The sequence below is a fragment of the Scomber scombrus genome, chromosome 19 (genome assembly GCF_963691925.1).
Source record: "Scomber scombrus chromosome 19, fScoSco1.1, whole genome shotgun sequence".
NCBI classification, from domain to species: domain Eukaryota; kingdom Metazoa; phylum Chordata; class Actinopteri; order Scombriformes; family Scombridae; genus Scomber; species Scomber scombrus.
In genome coordinates, this window is record NC_084988.1 from 25,388,871 (window position 1) to 25,406,463 (window position 17,593).

Sequence of the window (17,593 nt, forward strand, 5' to 3'; positions counted from 1 at the left end):
TTATGTGTTAAAGGCGACCTATTATGCTTTTCCTTGTTTTCAGACATACATATAATGTCACATTGTTGGATGTTGATGTTTAAAGTGGTCGACTTGTCATAAAAGGACATAAACTTATGTAGAAGTAATCGCTGTGAGGAAAAAGCACTGGCTTCAGACCTCTCTGAACACTCAGTTTCCAACAGCTTTTTCTTCTTTCAGCCCAAGCTGACATCAGCTCGTGGTGGATTTCTTCATATGAACATCTGCTCCATGCACAGCTCACAAGTTCACTGCTCCGCTAACATTATGGTGTATTTCCATTGTTATGGGGGTTGTCGAGGAAGCAGAGCAAAGTTAAATAAGTTGTTCATCTGATGGAGGCTGGTCGTCTGCAGCTCTTCATCAAACATCGTCATCATTGTGACTGTTTCTTCTTGTGCTATTCCTCCCTGCATTATTTCTAACCGATCTGTTGAACAAATATCTCCAAGTTGTTGTCTCAACTGTTTTTTAGTGCTGCTAACGGAACACCACTATATCAATGAGGAACACGTTTCACTTTTTATAGATTCTTTTCATTAAAAACCTACTTTTTTAGTAATTTAAAAGCTTTTTTTGAAGCAATAAAGCAGGTAATGTGGGGTTTGCATCTGCGGTAACTTTACACAACTCTGATTTATAAACCCGGCCAATCAGAACATATTGAGCACATCAGGAGTGTGGCCTTGAAGAGACAGTAGGTCAAATGGACTTTAAAGAGACACAGTGTATCCTGAGGTTCCCATAAAGGGCCTGTATGAAATAAATAGAGTTTTTTTAACTGTCAATCATGCAAAGCTACTGTAGTGGAGTCCAAAAAGCTGGAAATGAGCACAATAGTTCCTCTTTTAGTAAAACAGAGAATAATGTTTAAAGAAAATGGGAAGCATGCTCACAGCACACTCAGAATGAACCAGTGGCTCACTTAGAGAGTGCAGGCCACCAGTTGGGAACCATTGGCCTAAACCTTACAAGGTTTCTGGTGTCCTGTGCTTTTTATGCCCAAAGTTCCACGCCAACTTCCTCCAAATGTGTAGTATCAGGATATCACACTGGATTTCTGGATTGACCTGCAGCATTTGAGATCATCTAGGTTAAAAGCTGTCACATAAGTTATTTAATTGATCTTTATTACTTAAGTCTACTCCTCTAATTCCACCAAACCATGACCAGTGCCATTTTACACTAATCAAACCCCCACATCTCCCACTAACGCTATCCTAAACCCCTATCCAAGATGACCTATATATGCTCCTATCTCTACCACCCCTCCATATCATCCTGCATTCTTCTCTTGTTCTTTCTCTATTTTTGGGCAGATCAGACATTCTGACCTGTCTTTGTCCTCTTTGTACATTTTTCTGTTTGTTTCAGAGTGTGCGTCTATCAAGCCTGGATGTGTGTAATGTGCCCGTGGTGGACTATCCGGCCCAGTCTCTAGCTAAAGCTCTGCTGACCAGCCGGCTCACAGTGCTGCACCTTCACAATGCCCAGCTCAGTGGCATGCCACTATACACACTGAGTATGACGTACACACACACACACACACACACACACACACACACACAAACACACACACACACACACACACACACACACACACACACACTCAGTACTCACACTACATTGTGTTTGGGGTGTGTTAATGTGTGTGTGTGTCCTGTGGCCAGCAGGACCAGATTTTGACCTGTGACCTTCTCTGCAGGCCTGGACCAGGATTAGAGGCCTAATCTCTTACCTGTCACTTTACACACCGCTGCACACATCTATAAAGGCTCTGGCAGCCAGGACACACACACACACATACACACACATTTTGGAGGAACGTATTGTCTCTTGAACAAAGATATCACCTGAGATATGCACACTTATGATCTCTACACAATCACACACTTGTTAAACTGACTTGTATATACTTCTAGAAATGTGCACATTGAGCCCAATTTGGACAGGATCTATTTTTTTAGGGGAGTTGGAGTGATTTTAACATCATCTGCCCTGGTCACTGAGATTAATCCAGTCTGGAGCATGTATGTGGGTAATTGTTCAGCCCTAATCTAGTAATAATTACAGCTGTAATAACCTACTATTTTTCAGTGAACTCACTGGTCCTCCTGTAATCACCACCCAGACTGATGTCTTATAAAGTGGATCTTTTTGCTGGAAGAGCTGCTTGCCCTGCCTTGTCTAGTCTGATAGGTGGAACACATTAACACCAACGTACAAGCCTTTTTGGGAACCAATATGATGACAGAAAAAACCCCACCAGGACAGCTGGAGACCCTATAAAAACTCTTAAAGTGCACAGTTGTAATGTAAGCCACAGATACTGCTCTGTTTTGCTCTGCCGATGTATGTTTACATTTTAGCAAATTGGCTCCATTAAAAATATAAATTATACAAATTATTACAAATTATCTATAGAATTATCTATCCAGATGTCACTGGATTAGTTTCATAATGAAGAAAATGTGATGATTCTCAGACTCAAGTTCAGAAGCTTCTATTTTAGGTTTATTGGCAATAGACATTAGATATGATGATATCCTCTGGAAGCTTAAGTCACACTGAATGATATAAATATGTATTTCATATCTGTGTGTTCAGATTTGAGAGTTATGACTCTTCTTCACCTCACACAGAATCTTTGACTCACGTTCAACTCTCCGGCGCCCCCCTGAGACGGATTTTGCCTTTCTCCTGAGCTTGTTTTTTTACCCACAAAGTATTCAAGTGTCATTTGAAATGTTCAAAATAAGAAAATGCCGCAATGTCCATCCTCTCTGAACTTCATTGATTGGCTGCTGTTGTATTTCTCAGCAGTATCTGTGGTGATGGAGATGTACCATTACAGTACTGGATGAGTACACACACATATAAATGTATTCACCACTGGAGAACACAACACTCAGAGGGGGGTTGAGTGGTGTTCATGGCTGGACTTACACACACACACACACACATAGGCATGTGCAACAGGGTTAGTTCACATTAGGCTTGAGCTAGATGGTGATTTAGCTAAAAAAATACATTCAATACGACAATTACTTCAGAAAATAATCATTTCCTTTTACTTTCTTATTACATAACCTAGTGAGGATCCTAATAAAGGCTTTTTCTAATTCCTCTACATGATCAAATGTACTAGTGAAACAATCTTTGTCTGCTTCTGACTTTTCTCTGGGACAAAAAGAAAGCAGTGAACACGAGCCTCGCATCCCCTCTCAGCTGGGAACAGAGAAAGACCCAAATGGACGCAGTATGCTGCCCACTCTTCCCGACAGCAACTTGCTCCTCCAACATCTTCACTCGCTTCCTGGATCTCTTTGATATTTTAGGGTCTCACAACCCCTCCTCCTCCCACGCTCATGCCTCACCCCACCCCACCCCGAGCTCTCTGCCTTTCCAGAGCCTGCCACCACCTCCCTTTCCGTCCCGGCGGGGGGTTCCCTGTAGGGGTTCCCAGCTGAGGATCATTGCCTTCGATCGGAGGGGCCTCTGATTGCAGGATTGGGCGCTCGCGGTGGAGTCGACCGGATCAATCCTACCGATTCCACCATTTGGTTCCCACTGTGCCTGATGACAATGTTGGCATTCCACATGCAGCCCAACAGGCTTGATCAAATCTGCAGCATCGATCTGGATGCAAGGGCAGTGAGGGCCCAGGCAACACCAACACATAGTACAGTACATATTACACAAACACACAAGGGATGCCCACACCACACACTTTACCATTACACATAAATACAAGCAATAAGAAATCTATGATAAAGCTCTGTAATGAAAAGATCCTAACAACAGCGTATACTCTGACGTTTTTTTAAAGAGGGTCTTCAAATTTGGCAAGTGTTTCGTAAGGTCTCCTGTGCTGAGGAGTCACAACTCTGTCTCCAACAATGGCTTGTTCGTGTTAGAAAGGCAAAGGAGTGTCACTTGATCTTTACTGGAGTAATTGCAGGAGGCGGCAATTCCTGCTGCGCTCTCATTTTCATGCTCAGATTCACTCACCATCAATCAGTCTATCACAGTTACAACCCGGAGGATCGATGTTGTTCTGAGGACGTACAAGCACAATGGACCATATATCTAATGTCAGTTTGAGAACATCTATGTGTCTCAATTGGGGTAAAAAAAAAGGTTTGCATCCAAAGTTGAAATAGCACATTTCCTTAGTCCTACTCCTACTGAGGAGGTTGTAGACAGCCATGTGCCTTCTCTGATTGTATCACCTTCCATTATTCTCTCTAGTTCCACCATCCTACATGCAGGTGCCTGTGCCAACCAGTAGGAGGCACTAGACAAGGGCATGGTGCCCAACTGGCTTCCCACGAACAAATACTGCATTATTAAGATCTGTGGAAAAAGTTTAGAATTCAGAATAAGTTCCAAAATTCACTGTTCAGATGTTATAATTCTGTGATTTTAACAGTGTTCTTATTGTCATATGTTTGGTCATTCGAAACTGTGGGTCATGCTAACCAGTGTGGAGTATATCAGGGCAAGTAAAGTGAGACTTGCAAACCTTTCAAAGTAGTTTTACCTAAATTATGTCAAAGGTTTGTCCCTGAGTCCAACTAAAAAAAAAAAAAATTAGCCTCCTGTACTAATAGCGGTAGCTAATAGCGCTATCTTCTAATAACTTTAGGCCTTGTTCCTGATATTCTGAATTGAACATTCTCTTTTGTTGTTACTGATGTTGCTTTTAGTCGGTGCACTGAAGTCAAACCGGGCTCTACAAGAGCTCCACCTTACCAACAACCTGCTGAACAGTTACCAGGATGCCCTGCAGCTAGGTGACATGCTACGTTACAACACCACTTTACGGATGCTGGAGCTTAGCAACAATGCTGTAGCAGATGCTGGTAAAATGCTAATCTTTGTTATAGAACAAACATGCTTACTTATTCAAAGCTGTGCGGTGCAAATGTATGCAGTGATGAGTGCTGAATGATGCAGGGAAAAAAAGAAAGGTTATGAGGTTATAGCTGTATTTTTGTACTTAAAGGTGCAGTGTGTAGAAATTAGCGGCATCTAGTGGAACTGACTTGGAAGACACAGAGTATAAAATTCCTAAGTATGTTTAAATTAGTGTAAAATCCCATGACAATAAGAATCATTGTGTTTTCGTTACCTCACAATGAGCCCTTTATATCTACATATGGACCCCACCATATTTCTACAGTAGTCCAGAGTGGACAAACCAAATACTGACTCTAGAGAGCGTCTTTTGTTTTTCGTTTGTTTTACAGACACCATAGATTCTCCAACACGCTTAGAAGGGGAGGGCTATTCAATTTGTTCCAATCTACAACTTAACCACTAGATGCCCCTAAATTCTACACACTGCACCTTTAAGCTGTTTCTTTATGCTAAGTCTTAATGCTAAGCAAGGGTAACCCCAACATGACTCCAGCTACTTACTTAACACACAGCTATGAAATTGATCGTCAATCTAATCTCACTCAGAAATAATTCATAATTGTCTACATTCAGCCAATAGAAGCACTCCTTTGTTGGGAAATTTTTGGGAAAAATATTGAGGAAATATGTTTGGATGAGTTAATGTTTTTGAAATAAACTTTCTTTTTGGAAACAAAGTGAACAAAGTTTTCAAAGTTCACCACTCTGTTTACCTACCCCTTTAAAGCTCATTAATCAACACATTGTTGGTTTGTTGTGTGATGTACACACACATAAAGATAAAAACACCAATATAGTTAAATGGTATAAAAAATGTTCTCATCTCAGTCACTGAAAGAAAGCAGAGGTGTGTATTTCCACAAAGACGCACTGTTCTTTTCGCTTGAAGTAACAGAGAAGCATTCCTGAACTTCAGTCACATTGTGTTAACAGGAGGTGCAGCTAATGTGTGCAGAGAGTAAAAGTGTGACACATAATCTTGCTAATGATTAGTGATGATACTTATAAGCACATAGCAACCTTCTGTAGTTACTGGAGCTCAAGTCCAAAGTGGCACCGCAGCAACACTCCCACTAAACATCTGTCAGTGCCATTTAGCTTACAAAAAACAAACACGGCCAAGCAATAAAGTTGAACATGTTCTGCTAATTACCATAAATTAATGTTGTTGGGTTTTTTTCATTATTATTATGCAGGTTTGGAGGAGCTGTGTGATGGTCTGAGGTGGCAGACGGCAGGTCTGAGGGTCTTATTACTGAGGAACAACCAGATCACTGCAAAAGGCATGGTCCATCTGGCCAAGGCTCTGGTGAGGATCATAACATCAAATCCTAATAATACCAACAGTCAGCATATAAACATATTCTATTGCTAAAGGAGAGATATTTTCTTTAAAGCAAGTCAAGGGCTTCATTTACAAGTTTTTTTCTACCTTGCCAACGAGCTGATGTCAGTTCATCACACAACCCATAAATGGTTGTCTGTTCTGTAACCTTGGTTGCTAAAGTTGTCGCTAAAGTTCTTCCATGTGTTGTTTGCATTGTCCACTCTCGTATTTCAGATTGGAATCCTCAAACATGTACGGACATATCTGAGAAGTAGATATTTAGACCAAATAACAAGAAAAAGTTAGTTCAATGGTTTGTTAACATTGCCTCCAGAGCCAGCGGAGGTCTTCCGAGGGGCAGGCCATCAGGACCAAGTACTTTCCTTGGAAGTGGGGTATAAAGGAGAGAGGAGCTGTTTCAGGCTTGTTTCAAACAGAAGCAGAAGTGAGGGGCAGAAGAGTCAGTATGAGATAAATAAGGAGTTTTTAAAACTGTAAATCATGCAAAGATATTCCAGTAGAAGCCCTGACTAAACTGATAGACCTGAAAATGTGCATGATATGTCCTCTTCAAGCAGAGATGCCTTCAACATATAGCTGCAAACTGAACATAGTGTCATGATGTTTGTAGTGCTGTATGTCTGCAGTCATTCTCATTGGGATATTCACTTACTTGTAAATCCAGGATAAATTAACCATTAAATGATTCTTTACTCTTAAGATTGGAGGTAGTCACCCTTTACATGGTGTACTGAAGGTACGTGCTCTATTAGAGAGCTGAAGTAAACTGGAACTGGATCCTATGTGTAGAAACATAAATAACTAAAAATCCAGCCTTTCTCAACAGTATGTCATGTTGTTCACTCCATATTTTTACAGGTTTTTTCACTTTTTTGATGAACAGTATTTCCCAAAATTGATACTTATTTCAAAAAAGAGTTCACTCATGGATCGTCCACATAGTCAGACACTGAATGTAGTATGTACAGAGTCCATTTGGAGTATATTAGGGTTCTTCGATTAGTAGTTTGGATCCATGCACAAAGTGCTGGAGCCTGTTTTTCTTCTTCTTCTTCTAGCACTCTAAAAGGTTCAGAAGAAACTGTAAACACTAAATACTATGCTTCAAACTGACTTGTCGTACACTGTGTCATTTGAACACATCCAAAGGTGGAATTGTTTGTTCCTGTTCTGAATGGCCGCACTTGAAGGTGACGTGTGTTTAGTCTATCCAAACACTCTGTCTTTTGTCAGTTTTTGTAGTCATGACATGTTGAATCATAAAAGGGGAATCATGGTGAACGCTCAATGATAATACATTGTCACCTGCAGATTCTCCATTTCCAATCTTTCACTGTGGAGAATTTATCTTATTTTCTCTCTGACCAAGTGAAAAACAACCCAAACTTCATCTGATGCTTTTGTCCAACTGATACCTGCTTTCCTCTACTACTCTACTATTTCGGAAATGAAGAGAGAGAATTCCCCTTCAGAAAAGGTCCCGCCTCCACACGTTTCATTGCACGGTCCTTAATAACATGCATTCCTTCCGCCTGATTGGCAGCATAAACTGCACCTTCCTGTCATGTGAGTGGCGATTGTGGAAGTCAAAAGGCTAGAAATTAAAGGCCTGTCTTTGCGCACACACACATACACACACTTCCCCTGTCTCCTCCAGTGCTACCAAAAGAAGGAACAGTTTGATTAAATAATAGATGTGTGTTAAGGAGGGGTGCTCATGCGGCCTGCCAGTCACAGGGATAAGTAGATGTCCTTGCAGGCCATAATGATGATAATTAGACCCGTAGCTGGTCGTGTCGAATATGATGAGGAGGAGAGCTGTTATTAACCTTTCTGCTTGGTGTATCTGCTTTTCTTCTCTCTGCCCTCCTGGCTTGTTGTCTTGTTGAAGGGCTAAGACAAGGGGGACAGATGTGGGCCAAAATCCACTTGAATTTTGAGTTTTAGAGTCACCTTTCTTTGTTCAAACCACTTACAAAATGAGGTGAATATGTCATGCGGGGCCTCTCATTCTTTCCTATTTTACTTGCCGCCACTGCTTTCTCTTTTCTTTCTTTTTTTTGTTTAAAGCCAGCATGTCATGTGTGAAAGCATACTGTGTTTTTTGGTGCTTTCACACTCCTACCCCCCATCAAACTTCTCACTCCAACCCTCCCGTGGTTTACGTTTGACAGGCTTCAACCATGCTTGACTCTCACACACTCTCAACCACGCAGTCGCCTCTTTAATTGTCTGGTATTATCCCTCGTGCATATCCATTCGAGATGCTCTTCCTCCCTCTCCTCCTCCCCTCTTCACCGGAGAAGCTTCTCGCCACGCGTTGGATGTGGCGGTGCCTCTGTGTGCCGCGACTCAGCAAGGAGGGGGGGGCCCTCTCGAGTGTGTTTGTTGTCACCGCGGTGCAAATTAACTCAGAAGAAGACACTCTGCAGGTCTGTCGGTTGCCTTCCTGGCTTCCTTTTCCGCCCCCGCGCTCCCTCTCTCTTCAGAGCAGTGACCAGAGGAGTTTAACAAGGGTGGCGAGGCGAGGGGGCAACCGAGGAGTGGGTGGCGCGTTCCTCTTCAAGCTGTTGGGCAACACGGGGGCCCCTCGTGCCCCAGACACCCCCAGCTTTATGCGCCAGCTAATCAACCTTCAATGCTAATGTGGCTCTGGAGAGTGGAAACAAAAGTTCTGAGCGTTTAACATGAGAGGAAACATTTTTGAGAAGGAATAATAATCACCGCATAATAATAATGATAATTAAAACTTCTCAGCCTTTCCACACTCACTCGCACAGTGAATGTAGCACACGGCACAGAAGACAGAGGAGACTAAAGATTCAAAAGATTCATTGTCGAGTAAAGATTCAGAAAGTGATTAAAATTCTTCAGTTTTTAAAGATTAATTTTTAGTGGGTTTTTTTGCCTTTATTTGACTGTCTGTTGAGAGAGACAGGAAACACAGGGAGCCATCAGGGTACCCCACATTCTTCAGTTTTTTGGCTAACAAAAGTTCTTGGATCCAGTTTGAATAGTGTTTGGACTCACATAAGAACTGAGATGAAACGATTGAATCAATGTGACCTCAGGATCTCTGTGTTACAGCCAGTGCTGAAGGTCCTGCAGGTCCTGGATTTGGGAGAAAACCTCCTGGGGAACGAGGGGATCCAGGTAATCAGGGAGCCTCTGATGCTGAACTGCTCAGTGCTGCAGCTAGGCCTGGCCCAAGCCAACATCACCTGTGAAGGTACGCCATAAACAGGAGTTATGGTGATTTATAATTGAGATTTAATATTTTATTTTAATTGCTGTGTTTAATATGTATTTAATCTTGCATTCATCTATATTTTGGCCACTGGGGGTCAGTGCAACAACCTGTAAATACAACAATAACCCACAGTATCATTACCTTATAAAGTGAGGGAAACCTTATAGCAAACACTCACTTCACTCACTTATAGCAGACACTAGCTAGTCATGTAACATACTAAGCTAGCCTGCTGACCGTCTAATGTTAAATGTTGTATTTGGTGAAGGTGCCGTGGCATTGGCCGAGTTCCTCGCTGAGAGTCGGCAGATTCAGCAACTGGATGTCCGTCAGAACGAAGTGAAGGTTGGAGGTCTGATGGCCTTGTGTCTGGCACTGAGGATAAACCAGTCTCTTGCTAACCTGGATTTGGACCACATACAGGAGCAGGTAGGAGGCACAGCTGTAATTAGGCTATATAGTTACAGATCTTGATGGTCTCAAATAGAACTCCAGATGATTTTACAAACACGAGCATGTGTTTCTAGGTGTTTCTGGAAGCATATGTTTAAAAGTAAATGGACTGTACTTATAAAGCACTTTTCTAGTCTTTCAACCACTCAAAGCGCTTTTACACTACATGTCACATTCACCCATTCACACACATTCATACACTGATGACAGGAGCTACCACACAGGGTGCCAACCTGCTCATCAAGAGGAAACTAACATTCATACGAACATTCAAACACAGTTGGTGCAGCCAATGGGAGCAATTTGGGGTTAAGTATCTTGCCCAATGTCACATCGACATGTGGACTGGAGGAGCCAAGAATCAAACCAGTGAAGTAGTAGTATAAAACATTTTGTGTCTCTAAAGGGAGCTGTGTGATATCTGTTAAATTGCCTTAAGTGATGTCACTGGAGACAGTGTCAGTTGGGTCTGAGGACAACAAGTTTGAAAATTAATATAACCTGTAGCTGAAGGCTAGCAGCTTCAGGTTAAATTAGCTGCTACTAGCATGACACAGCAGAATCTCTGAACCAAACTGTTGAGTTGTGGGTAATGTAGGTGCCAGGTTTAGACAAGGTTGCTGCACTTATTTAGATTTTTTGACTAACTTTTTGTGTCCCATTGAGAGTCGGACAGCGTTGTAGGATGCAATGCTCAATTTTTTTAATACTCTTTGAGTCCCATCAGCATGTGCTGTTTAACTAATGGTTTGTTTCAGTAGTTCCTGTAGTTCAATAGTCAACAGAATGGTAGTTATCCTCTTCTTAGCTGACTGAGTGAGCCTTTAGTACACGACATGGCTCACAACTCCTAAATATGCTAATTATGCTTGTTCTTACACATGTTCTTACCATCAACTGGATTACTTTAGTGTGTGAAAACATTTCCCCTGTCATATTGACTTATGTTGTATAACAGCAGGATATTGACTTCCATGTTGCCTGGTGTTAACAGTACAGGCTACTGATGGTGCTGTCATAGTAGTGTTTTAGCTGCTCCCAGTGCTTCTATTAAAATGTTCCCTCTGATTAAGAATGAAGGGATGTTGGTTGACTTGAAGATTATGTATCCTCAGCATCTTGTCTTTGGTGATACATGTGGTCACAGATTTGTCACTTGGAAACACTAGTAAGTCATTCCTGTCTCAGTTCATCAGTGATACTTGTTGTTTTTTTTTCTTCCTTTTTCCCTCTCTCTACCTTGCATGGCTGCAGAGGCCCGAGGAAAACGATGCCATAACTTTAATACATGCCCCTGCTGGATTCACAAAATAATTACCCACACTTGCCATCTGTTTGTCATGATTTTATCTCTGCTAACTTATTTGCATATTAAAGCATTAATTAAAATCTCCAAGGAACCGAATGCTTACTTTAAAATTAACTCTGAAGGCGATCCGTGCACAGCCTCCAAAGTTGTTTTATTTTTGTTTGCAGTGGTTTCTCTGTTTGTCTCTGTGTTGTTTACACGATTAAGTCTGATTTTTTTCCTCTTTTTTTTTTAATGAAATGTCTCCTCTGGCTAAAGTCAAGCGGCAAGATGTGCCAGATTTTTTGAAGAAGCAGTTTTTTAAGAGCCATGACGCCTCTGTGAATGTGTGTCATTAAAGCCAAGACTACTTCTTCTTCTTCTCTTTCTGCTTTTCTTTCTTCTTCTTCCTCCTCACTTTGCACACACGCACCGAAGCCTCCATATTGGCGGCTCTGTTTCTTCATGCTCCTCTAAGCCACCGAGAGACATGATTAGCATTTCCACCATTGTTGGGAGTTAGTGTGGCTCGGTATTTTTTAAGGGAATGGTAATAAGGGAATTTTTAAGCTCTGTCAGGTTTTGGAGTCACACAGCTGGGATTTGTCTTGGCGTGGCACATCCAGGTGGGAGGAGTGACGATTGTATTAAAAAGCAAATCTTTCCATCAGAAAACAGCGGGTGGCCAGATCAAGTGTTCTCGCTCAGTCACATTCCCCGGGTCGCCTAAGGAATACGTGAAAATTTCATTCTTGTGAAGGGAAAATAAGTGTGGGTATGAATGTGAGCGAGTGACGAAGGGGGTTAACGGCGAGCACTTTGGAACGTGTTTGACAGAGTCGCCGATATGGAGTTTGTGTGTTCATACATGTGTCTTTTGTATGTGTGTGTGTGTGTGTGTTTTTTTTACACCACAACGCGGGGGGTGATTGAGGATGCGCATATTTAAAAGGCGAGAAAAAGAAGGTGGCGAGAGGGGAGGAAATCTGGGTCCTCTCGTCTTTGTTTACAAGAGTCTGATTTTTCATGTCTGTTGCCACGCTGCTCCATTTGATCACTGGCCTGTTTGCTGTTAATTATTAATTATTTACCCATCTGAAATATTCATGCACCCCTGGCCCTAGTGGAAAGCAGCCTTTTTCCAAGGGGCAAGTTCTCTCTGTAGCCATTGCAAGGTGGAGCTGTTTATACATCCTTATCAGGGGACTCTGTCAACCCAGCTAATGAACTAAACCCCCCCCCCCCCCCCGCCTCTCTGCCCGACACTCTCTTAATCGCGGGGTCGGACGAGAGAGCTTCTGCGTTCTGTTTACCTGTTTGATGCTCCAATATTTGGCTTTGGATTTGGCCGGCGCAGGAGTCCCGTCAGCTGTTCTCCAACAGAGGAGTTCAGTGATAACACCGCAGAGTGTCCTCTCCTGAATGTCACGTGTCAGCAAGGTGTAGCTGTTAGAGAGCGGGTTGTCTCGCTGAGTGATAATTACAGCAGCATGGTGTGTGTATGCGTGTGTGTGAGAGACAACAGGAAGGAGATTCAGCTTGTTTTGGTGGTCCTGTGGAGGGGGACAAGAGGAGAAGTTGTGGTTCTTTGAGAGAAAAGCAAAAGGACAGCAAAGTATTTGAATGTTTAAAGGTTAAAGACAACTTTATTTAGAGTTTGTTAAACCATGTGTTACAAGTATAACAAACGCATGTACACACAACCAATCGTCATCTTAAAATACTCTACTGAACCTTTCAATTTTCAAACAACCAATGGTCACCTTGGATCACAATCAGTATCTACTATATAACACAATCAGTAGGCCTATTTATTATATAACACAATCAGTTGCTGCAGAGCTGGATTAACCCAATCGGGGGCCATGGGGCAAATCTAGAGATGTAGGCCCCTATTGAACCCCCTGTTCCTGTTACCTGTAAGTAACCATCAAGTGTATTACACATGTACCAATCAGTAATCCACTGCAGCTCTGCTCTCATAGTAAAGTTGTTTTTTATATTATATATGTATATATCCCTATGTTAAGTGTTACTGGAGTTTTGACCTCTTCACACTTCTTTCTTCCTCCATGCACCTTGGAAGTAGTTCCCAGAAATCCATTCCGAGCTTTCCTGTTCATCAGTTTGTGCTTATTGGATAAAATATGCATTTATTTAGGAATATGCACCATACAAGAACATCAATTGGAATAATTCAAAACTACAAGCTCTTCTACAAGTCAGGCCCAAACATCTGCCCTAAAGCCCACATCATTTCAGTGTTCATTCATGGTGCATATTCTCAGATAATTTTGCAGTTCATCAAATTACTACAAGCTAATTACCACACAGTGAAGCCCTGGAGTGATTGTCCGCTTTAGTGTCAATGTGACGTTATTCATTTATTTATTCATGAAGGGCTATTACAAAGAAACATAAGAGATGGATATATACAGTAAACCTTTTTATGACTTTGTATTGTATTTGTTGTGTTTTGGGATTTTCAGACATCTAAAGTCATTGACTTGCCTCCTGTCTAAAACACTGTATGTTAATGATTCAACAAACATTATTTGATTTTGCACTAATTACACTGTATTAAAGGGCTAATACACTGTTTTTCAACCCAGGTTTTAGTTTCATGTTGTAAGATGAGACTAGTGTTGTTTAGTTTGAACTCTGCTACAGGTTTTATGACTTGATTTCATTCAATATGAAGTTATATATATTCAACATATCTGCAAACAATCTTCTATAAACTCAAAGTGCTCTTAATGAACATACTGTATCTGGAAAACCTTTTGCACTCTTGGCAAGGTCCATCACTCCACCACATCAGTCCAGACTAAAATATTGTAGTAACTGGTTGGCAATGGAATCAAATTTGGTCCAGATGTTGAAGGTCTCCAGAGGCTGAATTCACAGACATTGGTGTTCTGACCTCTCCTTTAGTGCCACCAATCAGCGTTTTTCAATTATTCCAGGATTTATCTTGGCATCTACGAGAAGGATTGGCACAAAACTTTGTATACACACATTCATGGTTTTCCCAGAATGTCTGACTGTTCGCTTCGTGCCACCAGCAGGTTGACATTTTGGGTTCTGGTGATGAAATGTCTCAACATATGTAGCAAAGCTTACGAGCTACGCCGCACGCTCCCAGCCTTCCACTCGTAGGCTCCGCATCTACCTTCCCAAGAGGGGGGAAGTTAGTATTGTCACTTCGTCACTCCCTGCTGTGCTGAGCAGAACTTCAGAGGTTACTATCAGCCCTTCCAAGCATTGTTTCGGTGATGTAATGCTCACATAAAGATTGTAGAGTTTTGAATGGCTGTAACGAAACATGGAAATCTGCTCGGCTGTGGTCGGCCTTTATTTTACCCAACAGTGTCAACACCTCGGTTGAGTTTCCTGGTTTTTCGGAGAGTGACATCTGAGGGAAGATACATGTGCTGGTACGGGTCTGTGGAGAGATCGCTGTGGGAACGTACAGCGCAAAGGGCGCCGTTTGAAGGTTCGTGGATTCTTATTTTAGGAACAGCGTGAAACAAAGAGGTCTCTGGGTATGTTCTCAGGCACCCTTCCTGTCACGGTCAGTCCCAGCAGGGTGGGTAGGTGACAGGACGGCCTGACCATGCATGTAGTCGGCACTCAGGTTTCAGCTCGCATCATGATGACACCGCCACTCTGGGGAATAGAGTACATAAGGCAGACAACAGCAACCAGGCAGAACAAACCTCCACAGCATGCCTCAGAGGGCAGCGGGGGGAACGGCTCGGAGCAGCCGAGGGTGGGGGCGGGTGTTGGGAGACCAAGGTTCACACTGCTACCAGCTCAGCCAGTCACCTACTGGAACCAGACCACAGAGTACAGCTCACATAGTTTAGAGACTGTTTTTAACCAAGTGAATCCCCAAAGAACATCTGGTTTATGATCATTTGACATGAACAAATTCACCTTTGAGGGGACTTTCTATTGAATTAACACTACAGTATATTTATAGACACTCAAAATAGGCTCATTTTGTGATGAGGTGTATCTTTTTGCTCATTAGCAATGCTTGCATACAGTACAAACACCTGGTCAAAATCTATATGTATTATAGTTGAAGCATATTGCAGCCTGACATACAGTACAGCATACAACAATCAATAGCATCCACACTGAAGTAATGTGAAGCACAACAGCTGGATGGTACCATACTTGCATGACCATGGGTGCTCTATTTCTAGAACATCTATATTTTCAATTGCATTAATTGTATTATAACAAATAAAATCCAATATTTAAATTTTAAAGGAGCAGTTCACCAAAAATTCATTTTGAGATGTCTGTCTCCAACTCAATAAAATGAAGGTGAATGGAATGTGAGAATGTATTCAAAGGATTGAAAAGGGTTATTTCCAATTGTATCATTGTCTATTGTTCATATTTTTATTGACACTCTTTCTATTTTTGCTATCCATTCTGCTGCAGTAACCCTGTAAATGTCCCCATCAATGGGACGAATAAAGGATCTTATCTCATCTTATCTCGTCTCATCTTATCTTACATTACTGTGACCTTACTGTAAATTGTCCACTTTGCTGTTTTTGTACTCCAGCCTTGACCCAGGTTTGTAAAACTCTAAATAAAACCAAATCCAGAGGACATGTCTTCATTGTCCTTAGTGGTAGCTGTGGCCATGAATGCTTAATACAGAAGTCTGTACTCTTATATTTATCCATGAAAACCAGGATTCTGTAAAGACACACTGCAGTGTAATTATTGAATGCTCTGAACCTAATAAGTGAAATTCCATTCATCTCCATTATATTTAGGTGGAGGGAAACTGTTTTAGTCTCCTAAAATAACTTTTAGAAACCAAAGTGGACCAGTTTAATGAGTAAATAAAATGTCCCGGTAAAATTAAGTGTCATGTTAAGCATTCCAGACTGTTGTCACTCACATCAAATCACAGCTGGACCTGACACACTAGTAGATATCAGCTTCATATATCAGTCTGCAGCACATTCATATGCAAAGCCACTAAATTCTCCTCATGTCCCTCTTCACTGAAATGCAGCATTACTTGTGCGGAGGGTCGACTTTTTCCTCCTGATACCTCTGAAAGGGACAAAGCTGGATGAATCTTTCCAGCAGACGAGGAGAGGGGAGGGGGGGAGGCTGGGGTTGCTGGTGGGGGAGTGGAGTGGGGGTGGGGGGGGGGCAATCCCCTGTCTCTCCACAAACACAACAACAACAGCAGCAACACACTCCTCGCTGCACTCCTGATGTATTTTCAGGCAAAAACAGGCATATTTGCCAGCTGTGTAATTTACTGCGGCTCTCATTTGCATATTAAAGCCTTAATTAGCCCCTTTGAGCGTGTGTGTGTGTGTGTGTGTTTGTGTGTGAGCGAGGTGGGGTGGGGGGGGGGGTGGGGGGTGTAGTGTAATCACTTGGACGTGTAGTCAGGGGAAGAAAAGGGGGGTGGGATCAGCATTTCGGGGTCTGGATTGGGGCCGGAGGGGAACGGAGCCGCCCCGGTTCCCCCTGTGGACCGGCTGGTTCTGGTAGGGAAACGAGATGCAGCTTCTTTGATGAATAACACTCGACACGTCTACTTGTCATTTTTAATCACTCTCACTCTTCCAAACCAGGAGGTGTGACCTGCACTATCACAGGAAGAAGGGATGTCTGTTTTTTTTTAAATGTTCACAGAGAGTGGAGGTGATGGAAGACTGAAGGTGGGAATAAAGAAACACTACTCAAACTTTTTGTAAAAGTGTTTACATTGTTACAGTGGAACTGGAACTTTTGCATGTCTACAACTTACAACATAGTGTCCCTCACTTTTCCCTTTAAGTAGACTAACTTGTGAAAAAATATACATAATTCTGTGGCAAGCAGCAAGTTAAATTAAAGCACTTTTTTTTTAACACAATGACATAAAATAAGAAATTCTAGATGTTTTCCACATCACTTTATTTACCTGTAATATACTTTTTTTTCAAATAAAATTTAAAATAATGTTCTATGAGTTTTAACACCTAATAAAGTCGGGATACGGTTAGCCTAGCTTGGCATAAAGACTGGAAGCAGGTGAAGACAGCTAGGCTAGCGTTGTCCAAAGTGAAACATAAAGCTACTCACCTCTAAAGCTTAATAATATAACATGCTGTATCTCATTAGTTTAATCCTACCTCTATATATTTAAACTTTAGACAGAGCCAGGCTAGCTGGCTCCACAATGTTTCAGGTTTGTATGCTAAGCTAGGCTAACCACATCCTAACTCACTTAAATATGACTACCAACACCTCTTTTTTAATTTTCAAAATGTTGAAC

At 41.9% G+C, this 17,593-nt stretch overlaps 1 protein-coding gene across 1 annotated transcript in view; it reads left to right on the forward strand.

The window, feature by feature from the left end:
* si:dkey-288a3.2 (protein phosphatase 1 regulatory subunit 37) overlaps positions 1–17,593 on the forward strand; it is a 65,435-nt gene that overhangs the window by 23,650 nt on the left and 24,192 nt on the right. Inside the window, exons 6-10 of the mRNA XM_062439812.1 lie at positions 1,396–1,543; positions 4,731–4,886; positions 6,141–6,253; positions 9,380–9,521; positions 9,811–9,971. Coding sequence (XP_062295796.1) covers positions 1,396–1,543; positions 4,731–4,886; positions 6,141–6,253; positions 9,380–9,521; positions 9,811–9,971 — 720 coding nt within the window. The remainder of the gene's footprint in view (positions 1–1,395; positions 1,544–4,730; positions 4,887–6,140; positions 6,254–9,379; positions 9,522–9,810; positions 9,972–17,593) is intronic.